This window comes from Candoia aspera, chromosome 15 (genome assembly GCF_035149785.1).
Source record: "Candoia aspera isolate rCanAsp1 chromosome 15, rCanAsp1.hap2, whole genome shotgun sequence".
NCBI classification, from domain to species: domain Eukaryota; kingdom Metazoa; phylum Chordata; class Lepidosauria; order Squamata; family Boidae; genus Candoia; species Candoia aspera.
Genome location: NC_086167.1, coordinates 8,184,333 through 8,210,748, shown reverse-complemented (window position 1 = coordinate 8,210,748; position 26,416 = coordinate 8,184,333). Strand labels below are relative to the sequence as shown.

General features: G+C 40.9%; 1 protein-coding gene across 2 annotated transcripts in view; it reads left to right on the top strand.

Annotated features, from left to right (window-relative positions):
- The first annotated feature begins 5,409 nt into the window (after positions 1-5,409).
- MED13L (mediator complex subunit 13L) overlaps positions 5,410-26,416 on the top strand; it is a 156,539-nt gene continuing 135,532 nt past the window's right edge. For both annotated transcript variants that reach the window (XM_063315733.1, XM_063315732.1), the window contains exons 1-2: positions 5,410-6,041; positions 25,213-25,450. In XM_063315733.1, coding sequence (XP_063171803.1) covers positions 5,982-6,041; positions 25,213-25,450 — 298 coding nt within the window. In that variant the 5' untranslated portion in view covers positions 5,410-5,981. The remainder of the gene's footprint in view (positions 6,042-25,212; positions 25,451-26,416) is intronic.

Sequence of the window (26,416 nt, the reverse complement as noted above, 5' to 3'; positions counted from 1 at the left end):
GATGTTCTGCTCACCTGGTCAATGTTGCAAAATGACTCCCTTCACACATCCTACTAAGCCGTTATTAGAGTTTGACTTCATGGGTTGTGTGAATCCAAACACAGTTAGGATTTATGGCTTTGTCTGCAAGACAGCAGCCGGTGAACTGTTTTTAATTTGAATTAAGTTAACTCAGTGATGGTCCTGAAGAGTTAGCCCATTATGTGAACAGTATGAGGTCCTCAATGCTCTTTGGCTGGCTGCTCACAACACGTTGGGTGGAAACCTGGCTAGCTAGTTGAAGGTTCAGCATATTGTGTGAACTAAGCAATTAGATGATGTCAACAAGCCATGATGGAATATTTTTTTTAAAAAAACTTCATTAAATTTCAAAATAAAAGTAAAATGTGTAAAGATAGAGAGAACCTGAAGAAAGAAGAAACTGAAAAGGACAAACTAAAAAGTACAGAAGGAAAAGGAAGGAGGCATAGAAAAAAGTCACTTCCGATCTTCTTCAGTATAGATAAAAAGATAAGAATGCATTGACCTCTTCCCCTATTTTTAACTACAGTACACATTATTTCAGTTAAACCACTGAGCTGCTGAGCCTGCCGATCAGAAGGTTGGCGGTTCGAATCCACGTGACGGGGTGAGCTCCCGTTGCTAGTCCCAGCTCCTGCCAACCTAGCAGTTCAAAAACATGCAAATGTGAGCAGATTAATAGGCACCGCTTCGGCGGGCAGGTAACAGCGTTCTGTTTAGTCATGCCGGCCACATGACCACGGAGGAAGTGTCTTCGGACAAACGCCTGCCGAAGCGTTTGAAACGGAGATGAGCACCACCCCCTAGAGTCGGACACGACTGGACTTAATGTCAAGGGAAACCTTTACCTTTACCTTTACCTACACGTTATTTCTACATTTTTATACAGTCCTAATCGTCAAATCCCAAAATCAAAACTTCATTTTTTTTCTGTTTCAAGCAGAAGGTCCAGAAGTGGTTTCCAAGTAGAAACAAAGTTAGACAAAATAAGCCATGATGGAATTAATTGTGGCTTAGCATGATCTGTGAATGCAGACACAGGTCAGCCACATTTTGAAGCTGCTTACAGCCCCTGGATTTTGGATTATCTGCCTGTTGTTCCCCCAGCCTGGTGCTCCTTAGTCATGTGGGGCTGTAACTCCCATGTTGTCCACAGAATTACACCAGGTAGTCCTCACTTAATGACCACAATTGGGACCAAGAATTTGGTTGCTAAGTGAAGTGGTCATTAAGTGAATCTGACCCGATTTTACCTTTTTGCTGTGGTTGTTAAGTGAATCACTGCAGGTGTTAAGTGAACCACATGGTCATTAAGTGAATCACACAGTCCCCCCTTGATTTTGCTTGCTAGAATCTGGCCAGGAAGGTCAAAAAGGTGATCACGTGACCACGGGACACTGCAATGGTCATAAATGTGAACCGATTGCCAAGACCCAAATCGTGATCATGTGACTGCAGGACTGTGAGGACTGGTTGTAAATCATTTTTCCCAGCACCGTTGTAAGTCCGAACCATCATTAAATGAATGATTGTTAAGTGAGGACTACCGGTATGCCATCCCGTGACCTGGAGGCAGTGGTTGTGGGAATGCAGAACCACTCCTTTGGAGCAGGAAGAAACCCCATATTGCTAACCCGCTGTTGCAAAGCCTGATTAAAACACACATATTTATTATGCTTTTCTATTGCAAAAAACACAGAGCTCTCTAATATTTGCCCATATGGCTGTCAGTTCTGATTTGCTGTCAGTAACATCCTGCAGTTTTCTTCCGAAAGAAAGAAAAAGGGATTTTGCCAGCAATTAGGGGTCTCCTCTTGAAGTCTGGTTCAGGGTACACCCTGAGCTGAAGATGTTGGTTAAAGAGTGATGGGTGACAGTGAAGGAGATAGTGGCAAGTGAATGCCTGTTAACTAGACCAGGGTTCCGTGGCACCCTAGGGTTCTGCGTGAGGTCACTAGGGGCTCCCTGGGAGATCATGATTTATTCAAAAAATTATTTCAATATCAGGCAACTTCACATTAAAGAGGTAAGTTTCATTCTTTTTTTTTTTTAGTTTAAGAATCCTGTTAATGCAGGCCTACCCATGAAACGAATATAATAATTTTGTAACCTCTGGCCTGTATTTGAGCATGAACATACAGGGGCTCCCCGAGGCCTGAAAAATATTTCAAGGGTTCCTCCAGGGTCAAAAGCTTGACTTAGAACCGCCTGGAGTCCTTGGGGCTCTCTGAGCTTGGCGGTTGGCTTGCAGACCTCTCATGACCCAACTAGGTAACATCAGCAGTGCTAGTGAGTGTGGGGTTTGGCATTAATCTCTGCTTAGCTGGGTGTTGGTTGCTGGGGAGGACGTGTTCTGATCCCTGATAAGCTGGGATTTATACCAGACAAACAATCAAGCAGAAAACAATACCCTAATTGACAAACTACCAAGGAGAAAACCACACCCCACCATCACTGGCAGGGCAAGCCACTGTATATAAACAGGGAGCAAACTCAACACTCACCAGCATTGATGATGTTTCCTAGCGGGGCAATGAAACGTCTGCAAGCAAACAACCAACCTCAGAGAACACCAAGAACTCCACAGTTCAGCCCTGAGCTACAGAAATTCTGTTCTATTAGCACTGGGTGCATGTAGTACACCATGTATCCTCAGCCACCTGTGGTTTCTACATCATGGTTGATAGCATAACTGGAGGCACCAGGGCTGCATGTGGGTCTGGAAAATCTGGGGTGAGGTCTCCAGAGGCCTCCAAAAGTTACCAAGTTATTTATTTATTAAATTTGCACACTGACTGACATCCAATAACTCAGAGTGGTTCCACTCTTTAAGGGGATAAAAAGAGAAACAGTTTATAGCAGAAGGACCATATTGCTGATATTGGACAACAGGTAAAAGCTTACTGCAGTCCATTAGACCAGCATCACTTCCATTTAATTTTAATTAAATGTAAAAGAAATTAAATCACAATTTCATTTTTGTCGTAGTCCAACCCACTTTTCCCCTGAAGGCAGCTGTGGCATGCCACCTAAAGGAACATTTTATATTTAATTTTTAAAAGGGGAATGGTGATAACACTGATCGCTTGCTTCCTTCCTTCCTTGATCACTGGGGAAGACTATCTGAATGTTTGAAAATTGGGAGAAATGGAAACAGGAACTGCGGATGTCAAAAGTTCAGTTTTCTAATTCAGTTGTGAAAAGCAGCTGCGGGAAAAAAAATATTCAGGGGTGAGTTTGAAACTGACTGGGAGAATCAAGCAGTTTCCTTTCTGGATGTGATATAGACCAGAAAACCCAGGGAGGAAGGTGAAATTGACTAGAAGAAAAGAAAGGAAGAGTTTTCTGGCTGGATAAAGAGTCCAAAACAATTATTGTTGCTATTGTTATTTAAATTTATTATAATTATGACAGATAGTCTCCTGGTAACTCTATTTTTTTTGTAAGTAGGGCTCTAGTTCTCGTATCTTGTATTCTTTTAAAAGCTTAGCATACTGAACACGAGTTGCAGTTTACACCAGCTACTTAATCTAATCCAGTGTTTCTCAACCTCAGCACCTTCAAGCATGCTGGCTGGGGAATTCTGGGAATTGAAGTCCACACATCTTGAAGGTGCTGAGGTTGAGAAACAGTGATCTAGTCAGTTACAGATGTGGCATTAACGCACACCCCTGTTCATATTATAGCAGTGAATTCATTGGTAAACCAGATGCTACCGATAAATATGGAATATAAGATAGTTTTTTTTCTTTCTTTTCCCCCTTTTTTTAGTTTGTAAGTTTTTTTGAAATTGTTTTTTTTTAAGACCAATGATGGTTTTATTAAAAAAATAATAAAGATTATGCTTACCAAAAAAAAATGCATAGCCTTAACCTGCTAACTTTAGTTATCTGCCAACCTTGGTCAGAATGAATGGTGTGAATGCATGTCAGCATTTTGTGCCAACTTAGTTGGGCAACTTGCAGCTTCGGCATCTCGTGCCGACTCCAAAGGGGGTGACCCAGGGCCAGATTTAGACTTGGTGATGCCCTAAGCTATATAAAGCTTGGAGGCCCCTTGTTAAAAACAGGACCTTGGGTTGCCACAAAAAATTGCAAACATATATATGACTTTTCATTATTTAATAGCAAGGTATTTAAAGTGAAAAATACAAATTATTTTCAAATGAATGCATTTATTTTCAAATGAATGCATTTACTGATTACATATATATCATTTGGCTGGCTTGATCTCTCTCATAGATTATAATATACCCTACCCTGGAAGCAATTCTTAAATGTAATTTTTAAAATAAATCTAAGCTACTTTTTATTTATATTTATTTATATTTCAAATTTAGTTACTGCCCATCTCACTCAAAGAGTGGCTCTGTTTGTGTGTGTGTGTGTGTGTGTGAAAACAAGATGCTAACTGAATAAAGAATCAGGATCACTTTTATTGATAGAAGCAATAATGAACTTGTTTGCAAAATCAGAAAACTGATCTTCTGACATTTGGTAATAATTTTATTGAAATTTTAAAAAAATAAACATTGTAAAAACGAATACAAACTAAACTAGAAGCAAAAAGAGTCCCCCTTTGGGGGAGATAGGTGGTGACAGAAATTTGAAATATAAATAAAAAGAAAAAAGAAAGCTCCGAAAGTGCAGAAAAAGGAGAAGAAAAATAAAAAAGCAGAAAAGAAAAAAAAGTAGAACAGTAGGAAAAAAGTAGAAAAGAAAAATTAAGAAGTAGAAAAGATAAAAAGAAAAAAAGTAGAAAAACAGAAAAAAATAGAAAAGTAGAAAAAAGTAGAAAAGAAAAAGAAAGTAGAAAAGTAGAAAAAAGTAGAAAAGAAAAAAACTAGAAAAGAAGAAAACTAGAGAAGAAAAAGAAAAAAAACAGGAAAGAAAAAGAAAGAAGTAGCAAAGAAAAAAACAAAAGAAAAAAGTAGCAAAGAAAAAGGAAAAAGGAGAAAAGAAAAAGGCAAGAATAGAAGAAGGAAGAAGCAACAAAGACAATAATAAAGAGGAATGAATGAAATCCAAGCTTCGCGCACGGCCCCTCCGCAGCTGTCGGCAAAGGCGGCGCGGCCGCGGAAAGCCCGCGGAGGAGAAGCGGCGCCCGCCGCGCGGTCCGCTCCGACGAGGTCTCTGCCCCGCTGGCCCCTCCTTCTGCTCCGGCTGCCCCGCCCGCTCCTGCTCCGCAGCGCCCCCTCCGGCGGCTCGGGCGACCGCGCCTGCGCCAAGCTGTGGGGGCGTCCGCGCCGCTCCTCTCCTCCCCCCCGCCTTTGCGTCCAGCCGGGAGGACCGTCCCACGTGGGCCGGGCCGGGCCAATGGCGAGGCGCGCAGCTCCTGGCGGCCGCCATTGCTGTCAGAGCCCAGAGCCAGCCAGCCTCCGTGTATGTGTGTGTATGAGTGCGAGGCGGCGCTGAGGGGAGCCCGCAGGGAGAAGGAGCGGCGGCGGCGGCGGCGGCGGCGAGAGGTCGCGCTCGATCCGTAGCCGGGCGGCGAGGAAGGGAACGACGCCGCCGCCGCCTCCTCCTTCTCCGCCTCCGCCGCCAGCGGGAGAGAAGGAGGAGCGGCTGCCCGCCTGCCTCCGCCCGCCCTGAGGGGACCCACCCGGCGGCGGCGGCGGCGGCGGCTCCCCTGAAGTGCGCCGCTTGTCGTCGCCGCCCGCCTCGTTTCCCGCCCCCCATCATTTCCTTGGCCCGACGCGGGCGGGCGGAAGCGGCAGCCCCGCCCGCGCCGAGTGGCGGTAGCGCGGCCCCCTCGCCGCCGCCGCCGCCCTTTCTCTCCGGCTCGGCTCCCGGGGAGGCAGCGGGGGACCTCGCGGAGGGAGGCAGGCAGGCAGGCAGGGCGGGCGGGCGGCCCGGGCCTCCGCCTCCGCCGGGCCCGCCCCCCTCGGCGCCCGTGCGGCTCCCCCGCTCCGCCCGGCCAGACATGCCCCGCTCTGGAGGCCGGGCTCGCCGAGGAGGACCATGACTGCGGCGGCGAACGGGGCGAGCCTGGAGGACTGTCACTCCAACCTCTTCTCCCTGGTGAGTGGGGCGGGGGCGGGGGCGGGCCGGGGGCGCCTCCCGGGGCCGGGGGAGGCCGCCGCCGCCGCCTTCCGGCGGGCAGCAACTTTCTGGGGCTTTAAAGGCCGGGTCTTGGCACCCTCCCCCGGCGTCCGCTGGCCCCACCCCTCGCCCGCCGGCTGCGCCCCGCGGGGACTGGCGCGGCGGGCGGAGCTGTGCCTGCGCGCCCGGCCGGGCAGCCGCGCCGGGTCGCTGCGGGCTGGGCAGGGGTCGCCCCCGGGCGCCTCTGGCCGGCGGCGGGGGCGGGGAGGCCGGTCCTGCTGGGCGGGCGGGGGGCCAAGGAGGACGACCCCACCCCCTCCCGGGTGCCCCCGCTCTTGCTGGAGCCCGCGGAGCCCCGAGGTGGAGGTGGACAACTTTCCCCATCTCTTGCAGTGTTGGGGGGGCGCGTTAGGGGTGTGCCTTGGCCCCCCTAGGGAGACCCGGCCGTTGGGGGTCCCCGGTGTGCTGCTGGGGGAGGAAGAGGGTGTTTCAGGGGTCTCCGAAGAGGACCACGGGTGGAAGGGGAGGCTGGGAAAGGGAAGGGAGGTGGTGGGGTTGGGGTGGGCTGGGGGCAAGGCGGCACTGGGAGGCCGGCTTGCAGGAGGACCTCCCCGGGTTGGCGGGGCTGGCCCTGTGCTCTTGGGTGAGGATGGAGTCCCAAGCTTCAGGGGGCCCCCAACTCTTTCCCGAGGAGAAGACCGGAGGAGAAGAACAAAGGGATAGGGTAGAAGAGTGACAGGATCCCCCGGTGCAAGGGGCCCAAATCTGGGGAAGAAAAAAAAAAAACTTGCTCGTCTGCATACTGCCAAAGAGGCTTTCATGACTGGGATCCTTTCCTTATCTTGGCTTGATGGTCCTAGAGATTGCTGCTGGGGCTTTAAAGGCATGCCTTGCAAAGGAAAGGTCTCTCTGCCCCCCTCCCTTCTGTGTGTGTGTGTGTGGAGAGGTGGTAGATATAAGGTGTGTTAGTGGCTGGGCTGTAGCTTTCCAATTGTGCCTATTGGTTGAGTGTGGTGGGTGTTTTTCATACAGTATTTTTAAGAGGACTGGGAGAAGGTCATGATGTTTAAACTAGCTTGCCTGCTAATCTTTTGGCTGTGTCTGTAATGATTGATGGGCTGCAGTGGTTTGTGTGTAGATCATGCGCTCAATTGGGAAAGCACACTGAGCTACAAACAAAGCAGGAGAAATGGAGTGAATTTGGCCAAGATCAATACTTAACTTCAGTGTGGGTTAGGCTTTGTGTATTCGGTAGGAAAATCTGACAGAGGTGTAATGTATTTGAAGCTATATAGATGGTACTTTGCTCTAAAAATGGGGTGTGTTGAATTAAGTCCAACAGAGTTTAAGACACCTGCGTAAATTGGGTGTCTCAGGGATGAAATATGATTTATCTCTATAATCAGTGCCAATATGTCACTGTAAAAGCTTGATTCCAGGCACACCGTTCAGAAAGCCTTTCTACTAGGTTAAACAAGAGGCTGTTTTGTAATAAGTTGAGAATGATAGTTTAGTATCTGTCAACATATGTTGACTTGTTTGATGTTTAGAATATTAATATTTTATGTAAGAATGCTCAGTGAACCATGAAAGTGTTTTGACTTCAAGTGGCTCTGTCTTGAGGCACACTGATGTATAATTTGTATTTTAATTCCAATCTTGCAACATGACTATACAAAAGACTAACGTTAGGACTGCTGTAATACTCTCGGAATTGAGTTTAGCCTCTTGCTAAAGAAAGAACCATACATCCCAGTCAATAAGTCAGTTTGAATTACTCAGAAGTAAATCCATTATGTTCAGTGGGCTGTACTCCTAAGCGAGGCTGAATAGAATTGCAACTTAACCTCTCTTTTTGTTTTGTTCCACCCATATTACATAAATCAATCTCTGTTCCTTAACCTTGGTGATTTTTTAAATTTATTGCACAGATATTGAGCATATGGAAACAAAGAACAATCGTGCTGCAGTTGCTACTTCCCAGTGCATTAGTTGTTTTTATACAACTAAGCATATGGTTTCTGCCACCATAGGGAAAACACACTAATGGACTCTTCACTGCAGCAGAAAACATCAAAACTTGTATATCTTCTAATATTAATTGTATGACATCAGTGTGCAAGTGACTGCTTTCATAGTAGGAATTAATTGTTTGTAATAATTCATTTCAAGATGTCACTAAAGCATTGACAAATATGAACCTCTTAATTAAAAACAAATATAGTGGAAATATATGATACGTGGTACTAACTTTTCCCCCCACAAAAATGACACCAGCAAACTTAGTTTTAAGCTAAACTGTTAAAAAAAGTTAAAAGGTGCTCTAGACAGTGTAGTAACAAGCACTCTGTCGCTAAACAAAATTGGAAATATTACAGGTTTGAGACAGGAAACGTACTTTTTGCTTGAAAAGCCTTTACATAGATGAGATGGGGATTCTCTTTTGGGCTTGGCGGTGGGTCCTCCAATCAGGCTCTGTTGAAATATGAGAGTTAAACAGTGACGTTAATAGGTAAAAAAATCCTGTGTTTTGTCGTTTTGTCAAGACAATGAATATTTTGAATATTTTTGTTTCTAAGAAAGTGAACAGAATCCCCTAAGCAATAATTGCACCTTATTCTTGTTGTTATGTTTGGAATGTGGTGATCTGTGCATAGAGAATGGGTTTGCACAAAAGATACAGGGTTGTGGAAACCCTTCCACTTAAGGATGTGTTGGGATTTTCAAAATACTTATGTGATCAGCATGCTTTTACCTTTATTTCTATATTTCAGGATTCATGTCATGATCAGTAGGGATTCATTGGATGAAGCGAACCCTCATTTTCCCATTGCCTCAGCTGATTGCTGTTGCTGTTTTTATTTTGAAAACACTAGTCTTTTGGGATAATGTTGTGGTGTGGTTGTATAGCAAATAGAGTACAGATAGGTTTATGTTTTATTCTTGCTAATTGAATAATGGGGAGCAAAACCAACCATGTCTTGTGACAGCTGAATAGGCTGACACATTTATTGTGGCATACTTTGATGAAATGTATGGTAGTATGTTTATATTATGCCATGGCTGAGAGAGTAGTAACTATTAGATCAAATAGAAGTAAAACATAGAAGTTGTAGAGAGTGTTACTTACCATAGACAGGGTACAGTCTCACACTGATAAGCTGAGTAATATGTTACTGGAGCACACATTAATGCCTTTGTTATGTTCTGTATAGCATCATCTGCTTCTGTTTTCTTGTCCAGGAACATCTGCAGTCCTAATTACTAGGCAACTTATAGTTCAATGATGGATGATTTTTAACTGTTCTAATTCCATGCATTCTTATAACCATGCTTGCTGTATTTGGGAGGGAGAAACTGTTCTATTACCTTGAATTTCAGCTTTATAACTGTTGCATGATTTTAAGCAGAAATCACTCAGTGTTAAAGCTTGACCATTTACCTTGGGCTGTAACTATGGAACTCAGTGCTGCAGTTTTCACCTTTACATGCCAGATGAGAAAGGCCTGTCATTCATTCTGATATGCTTGAGATGTAATGGAACTGAAGATGTTTATTAAATAAAAGACATTTTACACTTCTGTAAAATGTTTTGGTTTGGTGCTTTAGCTGCAGTACCGATTTTTTTTAATAGTGCCTGACATTTGTGCTCTGGAGTTCTGTCCAAATGTTTTAGATGTTTTTACATTTATATAAATTATATCCCTTCTGTGTTTCTTATTAATGTAGTGTATTGGTTTTGCTGTTTTTAATCTTTTAAGCAGTTTTGCCATCTGTCTGCAGACTCCGAGATGGATTAGAAATGATTTCTTCCTAATGAAATAATTAGAAAAATAAAAAGAAAACCTTCATCTAGGCATTAACCTTGATATTTAGGCTGTTTCTTCTGTTATCTTGAGCTTATATGCTTCAGTTGCTAATGCCAGGCCAAAGAAATATGAATGTACAGGCAAAATGCAGTAAAGAAAGAAGCTTTACTGCCCAAACTTTGGAAGAGGTAGAGTGAATTGGGGAGGTATATAGTGAAGGGTGATAGAAAGCTTTGCAGGTCAGGCCTCCCTAAAAATAAGGGAAGGTTACATTCTCTCCTCTTCCTTCGTTTTTCTAATTTTTGATCCCTTCCTTAATTCCAAACATGGCTCCTGTCAGAAATTAGTTGCAGGCCAAGTTCAGAGATGTGAATAATTGACAGGGTCTTTAACATAAATGCTGTTTTTTTAACCACTGCCAGTTCCTGAGTAGACAGAACTGAAATTAGATGGTGCATCGGTCTGATTTAATGAAACGGCTTCTTACATAGCAACTCCTGCTGAAAGAATTAGGCTTTGCCTTTGGTAATACTGAAATCTATCCAGGGTTTGTCCACCCTCACCCCACCCCCCCAAGCTGCTGAGAAGGAGGAGGAGAACACTTACGCCCTTCTCCCCGTGACTGATTGGGACAGAAGCATATGATTGCTTCGAGTCTTCAGTTGGATGATGAGGTGAAATGCCAATTTGTAAGTCATCTCCCCTATTGAACTTGAAATGCATGTGGACTGTTTAACTAAGTTTACATTTAGCATGGTTGTTGACTTATGAGAAGAAATACCATACAAAAGTCTTGCATGAATAACTTGATTATGCCAGTGCAAGCTTAAAACATGCAGTAGGATTTCTTAGCTTGGTTGGCAAGACTATTTCATATGAGCCTCCTTCTATGAAATTGTAGTTGTGTTTCAGGTCATTCCTTTTTTAAGAGTAGAACTGGCTATCTAGTAGCTGTCAGTGGTGAATTCTCTTGTAGATTTGCCCAGGGGGATGTGGAGATCACAGCAGATATTTTTCTCTGTGGCATAAAATCTTGGACCGACAGGTAAGGAGGTATTCCAAAATGGTCCTCTTCTGGAGGGGAATTGAATTGGGGTTGATTCTCAATTGCTAGATCACTTCCTATGTATCTGTTAATTTAAATCTAATATACTTTGTGCTACTATGATCTTGGTGTTAGCCAGTAGTTTTATGGAAACTGTTTCTGAGTGATTTTCAATAAAACAGACATTGTATAGAATCTTAGTTGAAGGAGGCCATATGAGCCATCAAATCTAGTGACTGCTTATTGCTGGAATCCAAATGAAAAGGTCCAGGACTGATGGCTATCCAGCTTTGCTTGAACAGATCCATTGAAGGGGAGCTCCACTGGTAATTAGTACCACTGTCAAAAGGCAGTCCTGATTAGGAAATTCTCCTCAGGTTTCAGCTAGAATCTGCCTTCCTGTGACTTAAAGGCATTGCTCTGAATTCTGACGTCCATCCAGGTATTTCAGAAGTGGTCATCTTAAAGTCTAAGGATAACCAGTTTCTTCAGTTTTACTAAGATTTGGTTTCCAATCTCCTGATCATCTTGACTGTCCTTGCAGTTTTTTCAGTGCCATTGATTTTTTTTTTTTAAGCCTGGTGATCACAACTGAACACAGTACTTGAGATGAGGTCTTATTCACCAGTTGACAATATAGTGGAACAAGTACTTCCCGTAATTCGGAAACAGTATTTCTGAGGATAGAGCCTAAAACCTTTTTTTTTCTTTTAGCAGCTATGACAGGCTGCTGACTCATATTCAACTACAGTTCCAAGATCCCTTTCACATATTCTATTACTAAGCTAAATATTTCATTTATTTTCCTAACTGAATATCATGGATTTTCTTTATTTAATTTCATTCTGTTATTTTCAGCCTACTTCTCTGATTTGTCAAGATCATCTTCTAGAGTACTAGCTGTTCCACTCAGTTTTTTTGTCATCTAGGACTCTAATAAGCATTTCCTTTTCATAAACTCTTCATCTTAATGAAAACGTTGAATATCAGGCTGAGGCTCAAACCCTGTGCACTGTCCCTCTCTCCAATTTGATGAAGAACCATAGGTGAACCCTTTTTGAGCATGATTTTCAAGCCAGCTGTGAACCACCTAACAAAAATACCCACCAACCCATGATCTAAAAATTTACTAATGCTTTGCTGAAATGAGTTATATTAAATGCACAGCATTCCCCGAGTCTACTAAGAAAATTTCTCTATCAGAAATGAAATTAGCTTACTCTGACATGATGTTTTATTGGGAAATCCACCTTGACTTCTGTTAATCAGTGCATTGTTTTCAAGATGGTTTTTCTCCTCTTGAAAGATAGGTAAATTTGGCCTCCTCCAGTCACTTTCTTAGAATGTTACTCATTATTGGTCATGACTCATTTCCTGTAGATACTAACGCTTACTGTTCTGTTTCATTCTAACTTCATTCAGAAGTCAAGGAGCATTAATTCATGCTTTTAAAACTTGAAGTAGGCAAAGAAAAACAAACTTCTTATCTGCATCTCTCACCTTGTCTTGTTCTTCTGTCGCTTCTGACAGTATTAAATTCTTTCGCACACATGAATAAGAAATTCTGAGCTAGCGGGGTTGTAAGCCCGTGATACTATCAGCAAGAGCAAGCATGTTTCTAGTGTCAAATGTGTGTGGTTCCTGCATTCTTGATCTGTGCTGACCTTTGAAAACATACTTTCTTACAACATTAGTAAGCTGAATAAACAAGAACAGTCATTCTCTAAAACGAATGGCTTTGGACAAATGTTTCAATTTCCAGATTTTTTTTTTTTAAAGAACGCATGATGGAAGAGAGGAGGTTCACTGGGTGTTCATTTTTATGACTTCCTTGGACCGAAGTGCTGTTTTTCAGGGATTTCATAACTGGTGTCTGAAACCACCTCTGGATAGATTTGCTAGTTTTTAACACTTTTCTGTTTTTATAGCAGCAGACAAATGCCATTGCCTCTCTTTTGCTTGAACGTATTCTATGTTATGGATTAACTTGAGAGATATAGAACACTACGGATCTTTGGTGTTTTTCACAGTAATGTCTGTGTTACAAAAGGAGACCAAATGGTGGTGGAAGGTGCTTGCTTTAAAATATTGGCTCTACTGTATTCTTCTTGTACATATGCATCTCAGTAAGCAATTGTATAGGCTTGATTTTTGTCAGGTTCCTCTTCATTTCTCTATCAGTCACAAAGCTCACTTTTTAAAAGTACCCCAAGGTGGAAATAAATGTTTATTGGTATTGCCGTGGGTGCATTGGAGGTGTTTGCTCACCGATAAAATTTAGAAATCGAGTAATTATTTCCCCGGAAAGCTCTCTTTGAACAAAACTTTGGGGTTGGATTCACACACTGCACTGATAGTTGTAATGTGGTTTCATAACTAAGTGTTTTCACTTAGCGCTTGGTATGAATCCTGGGTTGTGATTTTTATAAGCAAGAAGTTTAGCAGGGTATAAGAATTGGGTTAGCAGGATATAAGAATTCAGCCCTTAAATAAGTATATTTGCTACAAGATACTGTATATACTGTAATGCCCATGTGGAGGAAAATTTCAAAATGAAAAGTCTGGACATACTGCTTTGCTCTAGTGACCAAAACAGCCTTTCTCAACCTTTTGATCCTGGAGGAATCCTTGAAATATTTTTCAGGCCTCGGGGAACCCCTGCCCATTCAGGCTCAAATTGTCATGAGCACTGATGGTGAGCAGGAGGGGGCCCCTATCCAGGGGGGAAAATGCATGCGTAGTAGTGAGGAGTTGAGCAGCCATTCAAAGAGAGACAGAACAGACCCGCCTTGACTTTTGGGGTTTATCTGTCTGGGTTTTCCCACGCTTCGTCAGTTTGTTAGGATTTTCTGTCTAACGTAGCAGTAATAAAACACTACAGACCTATTCCTCATCTCAGCGTGATTCCTGGCTGTTAGGACACAAACATAGGCCAGAAGTTACAAAATTATTATATTTGTTTTATGTGTAGGCCTGTCTAAATGCATTCACAGTGTTTGTAAACTAAAAATCAAGAATGAAACTTAACTCAACTGTGAAGTTGCCCGAATTTGAAATAATTTTTTATCTTCCAGGGAACCCCTAGTGACATCTCACGGAACCCTAGGGTGCCATGGAACCCTGGTGGAGAAACCCTGGCCCCAAAAATCCTTGTTTGTTTGACCAGCCCTTTGTTTGCAGAATGTGTGAACTCTTCTGCTAAGTCTGTTTCTTTGGAATTGAAACCACAGTCTTCATTAATGTGTCTAAACAAAGGGAGACCACAATCTTAACCACTTAAAATGAGGAAGTGGTTCCTACTGCATGCAGTAGGACTTAAATCTTGAGCAAACACAAACAGAATTTTCCATTACAATATTGACGATTCAAATACTGTTTTTAAGCACATTGTAGTACTGATAGTACTACCTCTAAAAAAAATGAGCGCTTGCTTATTTTTCTTCCTTTCCTTCAGCTCAGCCATGATGTCACTCAGTGGGTTTTCTGCTTAGGCAGCATTGTCCCTCAGGAAAGAGTGTACACATTTCATTTTAGGATCAGAACTATAAATTGGGGGGGGGGTGTCTCAGGGGGCTTAAAAAATCTTATTTGCTGATAGCACATCTGATAGATTTCTCATTTTAGTGCAATTCCCCTAGGATGCAGCTCTTCAACGGCCGTGGTCCCTTTTTCTTCGTTCTTTTAAACCCAAGCTTCTTGATGTCCTTCACCTATTCTCCCTTTGTGGTGGCAGCAGCATTGTAGAGAATTTGTTGAGAAGAAGGCATTGACTAGAAAACAAAGTAGCATGTAAAATGTATTTTTTGTGTGTGTGTTAACCTCATTTAATATGGCAGATATTCTTAAATGATACACCAGTTTGGATTTGTTCTTGGCTGAAAACAGGGTTCTAGTAAGATGCTAGACAACTTTGGAGCTCGGTCATTAACTCTACTCTTTCAAAATCAGTTTCTCAGTACCGTTGTGCTGTAGTGTTCGTGGGGTTTTCAAAGCAAGTAGCTGGATTCTGGCTGCTTGAACAAATACTGTTTACTTAAAGGCTTTATTGGAAATATATGTATAATTCCAGGCACCTTTCCTCTGGCTTGGCGTCTTCCTGATACTTGGATGTAAAATCTCCCAGCTGGTATGGTCAGCGTATCTGGAGGGCGCCGATTTAGTAAGGCAACTAATAGATTTTATAGATTTAATATCAAAGTACGTAACAGCCCAGTACTCACCTGGTGCTTCATGGAAAATTCTCTAGCAGCAGCGCCTGTTAGGGTGGTTTATTTTCCCATTTTGTGATTTAACAGCACAGCTAAACTCTTTCCTTGTTTACATTTTTGTCCTTTGTGTATTAGGTTGCGTCCTAATGAGTATCATTTGTGTTTTATTTAGGTCTGTATTTTTATGTAAGTTTGTACTATTTCTTGATGACTGCATCTGTACAGTTCTCTTGGCAATGTTATGGAAGCGTTTGCCGTTGTCTTTTTCTGGGTGATTTTTGAGTTCCCCGTTTATCCAGCTGCCCTAGAATACTCATCCAAGTGCAAACCAGAGGTGATTCAGCTTAGCAACCAAGATCAGCCCTTGGTCATCTGCATGCTGCCACTTGCATGATAAATCCATTGCTGGCATTCAAGAGAAATGTTGGGAACCAATACAAGTAGTCCTCATTTAGTCACCACAATTGGGACCAGCAACTTGGTTGTTAAGTGAAGCAGTTGCTAAGTGAAACAGCGACTGTGTTTACAATCTTACTTCTGCTTTCCTTTGCTTTACAGACCTGCAAAGGTTGTAAATATGAGGATTGGTTGCAAAGTTACTTTTTCATCACCATCGTAACTGCGAATGGTCACTGGATGAGGCAGTCACTAAAACGAGAACTCTCCGTGGTGTTATTTTTTTCTTATGTTGTAATATAACCAGCTGCCTTGCTCTTTGCAAATATCAAAGAATTGCAGGAAAGTGGTGATGTAGAATTCTCGGGAGACCTCAGCCACTTGCGGCCCTTCCCTGTGCAAGCCAGGGTGCAGAAGTGGGAGGAAACCTTATATGAAAAGCTGCTTTGATGACAGAGTTAATTGTGCATTAGGCTTGCTAATTTCATGCCAAACTTGAAAATCTAGGCATAATTTGAAATGGTTGTACATTTTCTGCTGAAATTGTTCAGTGTTTTTTTTGACTGAGATAGCTTTTGATTGTATAGGAAGGGTAGACAATGTACCCACCCTTTGATGCTGATCCTCCTGCCCTGAATTTTGGATTCTTTTAATGAGTTGTTTTTAAGGAACTGGACATCTTGCAGAACAAAGTGGAAACATATAGCACCTCTTTGTTTAGAAGAATGTCCCTGAGATTGAAATGAAAATAACAGGGAGCAATAAATATCTGGTTTGTAGTAGTGTACAGAACATTCAGCAATCTGGGTTTGTACCATGAAGGCATGAAGGACCCGCAGTTGCCCAGAGGTTCAGCTTGGCTGTCTCAAGGCCCCTTGGAGGTTTTCAATGCAGGTGTTTCTATACACAGGAGACAAGTTTGGGAGGGCAGATGCTCAGTGGACTTCAGGGCCGCAAAGCAGCTGTGCCTGTGTTGCCCTGCAGATCAAGAATAGTCATAAGTGAAGTGTCTTGTCAAAACCTCAGTGATTGGCCTGGCCCTTGACAGCCATTTTGTGAATAAGCAGTCCTCCCCGGCAGCCATTTTGTGAGAGCACTCACAATATGCTTTCTGATTTCCAAATATGACCACTGGCTTAAAATGGTTGCCCTTATTACAAAAAAAAATATTTTAGGGTAGTCTGTATAGCAAATGTTTGGAAAGCTGTGAGCACAGCCAACATAGCTGTGATCAACAAATTGACTAACGTTTTAAGTAAGCTAATACTTTATAACATATGGTGACCATTTATGTTATAGCACAGAACAGATTCATCCACATGTTTAAACAGCAGGCTCTTTATATTGGGACACCTGGGAAGTTGGAAAAGATTGGTTTGTTATGATGAGCGCTGCAATTCTTACTAGGTTTTTAGTTGAAAGGAAAATAAATAATTTTCCTTAGGCCTGACTCTTTTGGAGATATCAGTTGCATCCTCAGTCTCTAGCTATGGTAGTATTTACATCAAGGTCTGTCTGTCTTAAAATGTTTCCAGACAGGAAGAAAGAAATTACAATCAAGCCATAACATTTTTAATATCACATGCTGTCTTTGCATCCCAAATAGGAGTTCTGTGTCCCCTTCAGATTCTAGATGTATGGAATTTCAGTAGGTCCAACTGGACCTATAGGACTGATTGGTCTTCATTACATGGCTCTGGGTTGCTTTTCATGATCAGGACTTATTGCATGCATGTTAGTTTACCAGGATGATGGGAGAAGGAAAGATTGGCTTTCTGAGGACCTTCTTATTCAGAGCTCCACATAAGTATAAAAGGCAATCTGAGGATTGCTTTGATTTGGAGCTTGATTCAAGTGTTGAACACTGAAACGGTCTCTTCTAGTTTATAATGATTTTAAATACATTCCCCAACATAGTGTTCTTCAGATGTTTTAGATTACAAGCTCCATAAACCCCAGCTAGCAAAACTAATGTTCAAATATTGAAAGAATGTTGGTCTGGAGGCCACAGAGCTGTCAAGATAGAACTGACTAGAATTAGACTTCAAGAATTCATGGAAAAAGACTTTTGGAAAAGAACACCTTAATTAGGAGACTTGCTTTTTTCTGGATGATTTATTTTTATTGGGTCTATTTGTCATTTAATTCAAGAAATGGCTTATTCTAGGTTGGGCTCATTTAATGATATGCCACAACCCAGGAATTCTTTTTTTTAAGATGAGTTTTTATTAGGTTTACCTCTTGATATAAAGAAATCATACTTATTTATGATTTCAGTTCTTTAAATCTGCATATGAATAAAACAGTTCTGAAGAAGAAATTCATTCTTCTGTAATTTTAAACAATACATTTTTTTCACTGCAGCAAACGTTTTAGAAAAGGCATTTCTTCCTGTTGAAGAAGACTCTCTCTTAAACTGGTGCCTCCTGTGAATGGTTAAATCGGTTGCTTGATTAATTCGGAGAACACTTTTAATCAATTAAAATGCTTTAAATCAATTCATCTAACTAATGAATGGGGCTGATCTGGCTGATGTAGGTTCCCCATTTAAGTTGAAATGGATGGGAAGAACAGCTTTTTTAGCCTTTGTGGGGCTAGCACGTGTTACAAAAGGAAGTATTTGTACATATGTTTCGTTTTGTTTTCAGTGACATCTTCAGATCCACTCAGAAGGATCAAATAGCAAGGTCAGATTCTGGATGACCTTTGTGGTGAACCATTTTCTTCTGCTATGAATTCTGTTTCCCAGTTTCCCTCAAGTGGAGCTTGACTCCTCTAGATTTCTTGGAAACAATGCGAAGTATTTTGCCATTCCCACTTATGGATTTGTTGTTGTTGTTGTTGTTTTTTCTTAAATTCCCAGTCTGGTCTGTGGTCCTGAGATATCCTGGTTGTTTCCCATCCAATAACAACCTAATTTCAAACTGGCTTAGCGTTTATGTGATCAGGCAAGGCTGGTTAGATATTGCCACTTTTGGGGACTTCCACTCTGATGCTGCAATAATATTTTACATACTTTGAAAACAGGTAATATTTTCATTTGGCCAAGTAACTTGATCATGAGTGTATTAACACTGAACACATTGACAGGTTTTGTGTCCCGTTTCTAGTATTGAAGAGATATTTTTCCCCACTGCAAAGGGCAGGAGAGAAAAACTCCTTTTCACACTTGTATTTTGCCTTGGAATCATTGGTAATTTCAGGGATTTTTGTCTCCTGACACTCTCAATTGCTCATTCTTGTCTAGCTTTCTCCTTTCTCATACCTGTAGAATTTGTCCTAGTGACCCAGATGGTCATAAGTCTGAAAACTTCTCTGTCTCTGTTTATTCATGCTGGGGGAAAAAAAAATACTGGTTGTAGGAGGACAACTGTGGTTTTGTGGCAAATGCATCTAGGGATTCCTGGGCAAGACCATGATTTGTAGTGTGTGCAACCGTTGGGCTTTGTGAACACGTATTTTAGTTACTTACCGCTGACAGCCCATGTCAGGGAACACTTTCTAAGATCCTTAGAAAGATTGAATTCAGAGATGCTCAGTAGAAGATGGTTTGGCTTTACATACAAGGTTCTCAAGCACTGTTGTAACCTGGATCCGTGAAACTTGCATACGTTATTCAAATCAGAAGAAAGCAATTGGCAAACTACTATTTACCTTATATACTTGCGGATAAGCTGGGAATTTTAGGGGCCAGAATACAGCCCCAAAATTGGGTTCAGCTTATCTACAGATGGGCTTATCCACAAGTTTATTCAGTAATACCTTTTAAAAGTACCCATATATCATGTATATACTTGCGGATAAGCAGGCCCTTGAATTTTAACCAAAATACCATGAAAAACGCACCATCCGCAGATGAGCCAATTCTGAAAATAAAAACATACAAAGATTTTGAGAGTTGGCTTATCCACGGTTGGCAATTGAATGGGCTTATCTGCAAGCATGTACGGTAGTTGTTGCCAGTCGAACCTGCAATAATATATATTATATTATTTCAGCATTCATACTGTTTAACTTAAAAGTATTTCCTGATAAAAAGAGTATCTATTTGCTTTTTCCTCATGCTTTGTTTAATTCAGAATGTCTATTTATTTCTCCCCAGGAAATGCTTCTAAAGGTGCTTGTGCAAATATATATTGAAGTTCAGAGAGATCAAATTGTAAGGCTGTTTCAGAATTTGAACAGCTGAAGACTTCCTTACAGAATTCTCTGGGGGTTTTTTGGAGTTAATTTGAAAATGGCCTAATTGGTGAAAATTAAGTGGCTTCTGATGTTAGAATGGCAACTTCTTGGAATATAATAGCTTTTCCCAGTCAGATGGTGTTTTTCTTGCTCTATTTTACTGGAGGAATCAGTGTTTAGAACGTTATATTTAGTGGATTTTATGCCCTTTGATATACCATCTGTCTTGTGGACAAGTGCCAGTATTGCTGCTAAAAGATTAAGGCTGGGTGGATTATATATCTCTCTGCTGCTGTGATTATGGTATAGCTTGCAGTTAAGCACTGGCGGCTGTTTGGTCATGTTACAAATTACGATGACTGGTCTTTGCTAAGTTACAGAGAAAAATAAAAGTAAAGGCTGTACTTTAGTGGATCTGGTTGTAGCTTGCCTTTATTTTATTTTATTTATCAAATTTATCACCGCCCATCTCCCCCACAAGGAGGGACTCTGGGAATTTCACAATAGAAAAGACTTAACCATAATATAATATACAATAATATACAACAGTATCCCAGAGCCGTGAATATTTGTTTTAAAAAACAAGAACGTAAGAATTCGTTAACAATTGCAATCTTAGTTTTTTAGTTTTGAGTTACGAAACTTGCAGTCTTTCAGATCTAGTCAATAAGAAGTAAAAAAAAAAAAAAAGTAAGTCTAGAGCAGTGTTTCTCAACCTTGGCAGCTTGAAGATGTGTGGACTTCATCTTCAGTTCTGAGAGTTGAAGTCCACACAGCTTCAGGCTGCCGAGGTTGAGAAACCCTGCTGTAGAGGATTCTCCAGTCACAAATTGCATAGGAATGCATGTAATCTCACCCATAAGTCTACTTTGCATTTATGGTGCCAAAACCATATATCTATGCTGAGTTGGCAGCACTAGTTCCTAGTATTCTATGCAAATGAATATGAATTGATGAGACTATATCCAGATCTGTTTTCTGGTGCAGTGTTTCGCCTGTAGTTTCTTCAGTTTTATACAAGCATTTGTTCTAGCTAAGTAATAGGTATTTGTTTTGGTCAGTCTGTGGAGATAAAGAGGTCTTGTAGAATGTTTTGCAAAGTTTATTTCCAGGAGAGCTGATGCAATTGATAGATATCTTAAATTGCTATGTAACACATAAAGCATTTGGCAGGAGAGCTTGGAGCACATAATTTATAGATGACATGATAGAGACAGATGCTTGTTCCAGAAAGTCATCTAATTGTACATTTCTTAAAATGCATAATTAAAAACTGAAATGAGAGAGCGGATCTGCTCTTAATGTCTGTAGCTGCTGTCTTGCAGTAGATAGTTGATTCTACTGCATTTTGGTAGCATGTATTAATGTGTTTTCAGTTAAAAGGAGAAAAACCAAGATGGGTGGTCTCATCCATGCTGATAAAGGTTGCTTGGAAACAAAGACAGCTTTTTCCCACTAGATGCCTTTTTTTGCTTTTGTTGTAATCTTTTTGCCTGGTTTAGATTTGCTGAAATAGCTATTACAGGTTTTGATTTTCACTTGAGATAAGTAATTATTGGTTTCTACAGATTTCTGCAATTGAAACTATAGATCATTTTGTCCTGAACAATCGTCCTAAGGAAATTATTTCCACTGTATGTTGTATAAATGAAGCCAATGAATTCAACTTTGGGCATTCATGTGATAGCTCTGTTAAAAAGTAACTAGGAAATGAATTAATTGGTTGCTGCAGAGTGGTTGTAAAATGGTTGATTATTTTCATAGGAAGCTATTAAATGGATGGCAGAAAAATTTCCACTGCTATATTTGGGGAAAATGTTCCACTTTCTTATTAAAAAAAAAGAGTGGATTGTTTCTAAAGACATATAATTAGCTGTATAATAGTTGGATATCAGTATCAATTAGAGTGGGCTTTTATAATGTACATTTTGGGGCAACTACTGTCCCTAGGAATTTTTATATTATACCTTGAATGCATGTGTAGCCTCTATTTATTTGCCAGGAGAGAAGATTAAAAGCAAACATGCATAATTCAAGCATGCTAAATTAGACCCAGTTGTATTAAGCCATTGGAAAAAAAAATCTAATTCAAAGTTCTTTGGAAGACATGCATCACTTGGATGGGGAGCTCCAGTTTCTTGCTTGAGGATTTTTGACTTTCTTTTAAGGGTGATTTTTCTGTAGAGCCCTGTTTCAGTATGACTTGGAGAGACAGAGGCCAGTTTAGCAATCTTTTCCGTGGAAATAGTGAGAGGGATGTTTGTAATATGGCTATATTTGGATTTGAAGTTTCTGTTCAACGTAAGTATGATCTGAATGACATTAACCAGAATGCAGAGATTGGGAAAGTGGGGTGGGGTGAGGGCATAGCTTAAAAGCTATACTCACGGACTGAGATACAACCTTAGCCATCTAGATTTTGTCACATATTATATTTTTGTCTATTTATATTTATATATATTTATATTTATTGTTTTTATAAGGACATTGAATTTTAAATTTTGTTTTGTTGTAAACTGCCCAGAGTCCCTTCTTTGTGGGGGGAGATGGGCAGTGATAAAATTCGATAAATAAATAAATAAATAAAAATAAATAAATAAAAATAAGCAGTATATGTATATTACATCTTGATTTTCAGAGCAACTGGAGGAACGATATAGGATGCTATGAAACTACTCATGTCAAATAAATAGATATGTAATGTTTTGACAGAGTGAATGTAGGTACATTTCTATGAGATTTGGACTTCTGAGACTTTACAAAGACTAGATATTTGCCATGTATTTATTAGGTATCTTATAGGGCATAAGCTTTACCGGGCAGCTCAGAAAATAAGTAGAAATAGCCTAGCTTGGCTCAAGTAACATGTTAAATTCTGAAATCCAGCCTAATCAAATACAAGTGCTTTGTTTATGTAACATGCTTTGCCAAAATAAATAAACCATATAACGGTTTAATATGACGGTCTGCTATGCACATGCTGAACTACAAAGGGTCCCACTCTATTTTAGCTTAGTCTGATGTGTTGTGCAAGCACAGCCAATAAGGTGGCACATGATTAAAATTATTGTTAATCAGAAACTGGTGCCCTTATTTAAAGGGAGCAGTCAGGTTTGGATATTCCCCGTTGGACTGATTTGCAATGGATGCCGCAGTGACTTTTTAGATTCATGCTCACGTTTAGAAAACATTATTTATTATTGAGCTTTTTTTGTTTTTCTGCCAAGAATTATTGAAGATGCAGGGAAAGATTTTGAGATACTGTGCTCGGGACCTCAGAATGAAAACATAGTGGTGTCAAAACAGGAAATAGGAAGAGAGGTATTGGGGAAGAAATGCTTCATCTAGGGGAATGTTCAGCGCAAGCAATTTGTGATGATGGTGTTGCAGGCGTTGTGCTTCCTTTTGGCTGATCTCCCCAGTGAGCATTTGAGTGGCAAACCACATGAGGGTCCCTTTCTCTCTCCTTATAGAAGGATTGGTGTACATGGTCTCTGTTGGTCTAGGCCAGTGTTTCTAGGCTGGCAGGGAATTCTGGGAGTCGAAGTCCACCCAGCTTAAAGTTGACAGGGTTGAGAAACCCTGGCTTGGGCAGTGTTAATTCCAGTTGCCCCTGAGGCCAACAGTTTTACCAGGGGGGGTGAGGCAGGAAAAAAAAGCAGGTAAGCATTTGGAGAGTTGAGCTATGCACTATGAACGGAAGGATATAGCACTACGGTTTATAGGACTGGTAACAACCACATATTCTGAAGAGACCTAAATTTAGGGCACGTATTGATGGATACCCCAGCTTGATTGATCCACAGTTTGTGGGTAAGCTTGCCCACAGTGTGTTTCTGATAGCTTCTTCCCCACCCTTGCTTTAAATGCGTAGCCTGCTCCCTTATTGTCTCCAAAGCAATTGGTTAATAGTGTAGGTGATTGTTCATTACCCCGAAATGCGTTTTGCAGGGCTTTGAGAGGTAGTGATGTGTTTTTTGGAGGCCTTATTTTAATGTTATTCCTTATGTCCATTTTCTATTTTCACTTAAAAGGGCAGGAAACCTGTTAGGTATTCAGCATACTTGTATTTGTAGAACCGGCACACTTCAACTTAAGAATGGAAAGTAATCGCCTCTTTCGTTTCTTTTCACGTTGTTGGGTTGGCATTTGGTCTAATATTTTTTTGTGGTCTCTGCAGATTGGAAGAATGATCATTGGGGATTTTCTTTGACTTTTGGCTTCTCTGCTGTCTTAACTCTAGCCTTAAATCTGCCTCTGGTGGAAAGTATATGATTGAGGGTGGTCATAAATTAAGAGAATGGCTGCTTTCAGAATTGTGTTTGTGAGTGTGTGTGTGTGTGTGTAGACATGCACGTTGACTTTGCTTCATTAGAGAATAAAGGCAGTAGATGCACCATATAATTTCACCTGATAAATTACCTTTCGTTTTCATTTCGTTTGCTCATAGAGACTCTCATGAATTCCTGTCAATAAGCAAAATACAAGGCAAGAGCTCTAAATATTTATTGGCTTCTTAAAAGAGAGGACTGTTTCCCCCCCCCCCCAAATTTGCTAAATTAGTTTTGAGATGTGGATTGATTATTCAAGCAATTGATTAAGTAGGTTCCACTGGTTAAAATTTGTGATACTGCCCTTCTGTGATATGAACAGGCTATGCACTGTGTTTGTAGCAGCTGTTCATGGAGATTATTATAATTTAAGAAAGTGGCAGAGATCAATATGAAGTGAAGCATATTTTTTTATTTTTATTATTTATTTAATCAGCGCATTAGCTGCCTCAGCCCCTCAAGCAACTCTAGGTGATTCTTCATAAAGGAAAGTGCAGTAGTTGCCAGGAAAATATTTTTTTTTTCTTCTTCCTTTTTTTCTTTTTCCTTCCTGTTTTGAACGCTAAAGATGTTGACCGCCAGTTAAGGAGTCCATGTTGTATGCATATTTGGTTTGCAACAGTTAGTAACGCTTGGGGTTTTGACTTACACAGAATCTCAGTTTTCAGCACTAACAGGTTTAGATATACTGAATTAAACTGAATTTGCTTGGTATCCTGGCTTAGAAATACTATATTTTGAAGGCTTATTTTTTAACAGAAGTACAGTACTTCTCTACCTCCAGGGGTATATTAGGATTTAAAAAAAAACAGTATGAGAATATACTCACCTTAGTTTCTGCTTATTCATGGGGTGGTGTTTTACTCTCTCGTATGGCATAAATATTGATAATTCTCTTCCATCTTTTCCATGGGGCATGGAAGTATAGAGTTTAACATAGTTTGTTCTTTAAGTTCTTTATTTATTTATTTGGCTCATAGCCTCTTCATTTAAATAGGGCAGCTGACCATCAGGTGAACATATTAGGGGCACAGCCCTTTCCGAGTTAAACCATTTTCATTTGGAGGATGGTTTTTGCAGTTTGGAAGCTTAAGGTATTAGAATCAGGAAATAATCCTGCAAATCAGCTAGCAGTAAAACTGCGACTTCAATAACGTGGTGCTGTTTTGTTTCACACAGGCGGAACTGACAGGCATCAAGTGGCGTAGGTATAACTTTGAAGGTCACGGAGATTGTGGACCGATTATCTCAGCCCCTGCTCAAGATGACCCAATTCTCCTGAGTTTCATCCGATGTCTACAGGCCAACCTGTTGTGTGTCTGGCGCCGTGATGTCAAACCGAATTGTAAGGAGCTGTGGATATTCTGGTGGGGAGATGAACCAAATCTAATAGATGTAATTCACCATGAGCTACACAGTAAGTATTTTTTTTCCCTTCTCAACCTAGCTTCAGTGCTAATTCCGCCGTGAAAGCTTCTCTTCAAGGTAGCCTTCATTGCTTATATACACAGAGCTGTATAAAAAGGACATGTATTCTACTCTTTGAATGATGCCCCAGACCAGAAAAAAAAAAATCAAATTGTATGTGAGAATTTTTGTGGTCGGAACGTGAGTCCCTTTGAGTAAAATCCAAATGTGTACATTGAACTAAAGTAGATCAGCGAAGATTATAAAGGCTTGGTGACCCATATAATCCTCCACGTAGGCACTTAATTGCCAATTATAAATCTTTTTTGTTTTTGGAATTATGGGAGCAAAATGTGGATACATTTGTACCTTGGCACGAGTGTCCAAATCCCCAGTCTGTCGCAACGGGCCAAAGGTTTGTCCTCCTTTTGGTGTTTGTGCACCCCCAAGTACTGTCTGAGTTTTGTGTTGAACCAGGCCAATATTTGTAACCTAGAGCTAATTGATGAAAGTAGAGTTAGTGGGAGGCCTTCATCTCCTTTTGTAATCTCCCAAAGCCGTTTTCCCCCAAGATAGTTCAGTGGCTGTGTCTTTGGAAATGTCGCTTAGTTTTATTACATTATCCTAAAATTACTGGAGACTTTATTTCATTCAGGTACTTCTTCAGCACGGGTGGATTGCTTATGTTACAATGGACACTAAAAAAAAAATGGTATTTGCAGTTTGGCAGCAAGCTGATACCGTGCTGGTGGCTGCCTGGCTGCTTAGGTGAGGAACATCTGGAAAACACATGTCACTGCTGGTTTAAAAAAAAAAAAAAGTTAGAGACACCATAGTAAGTTTTCTTACTTTCAGGAGACCTTGTATAAATAAGTCATCTTATGGACAGAAGTGCTTACTCTGCAGGAGCGCAGCCAACATGACAGTGTTCAATCACAGCTCATTGCCATTCACAAAATCTGTTACTACGGATCCT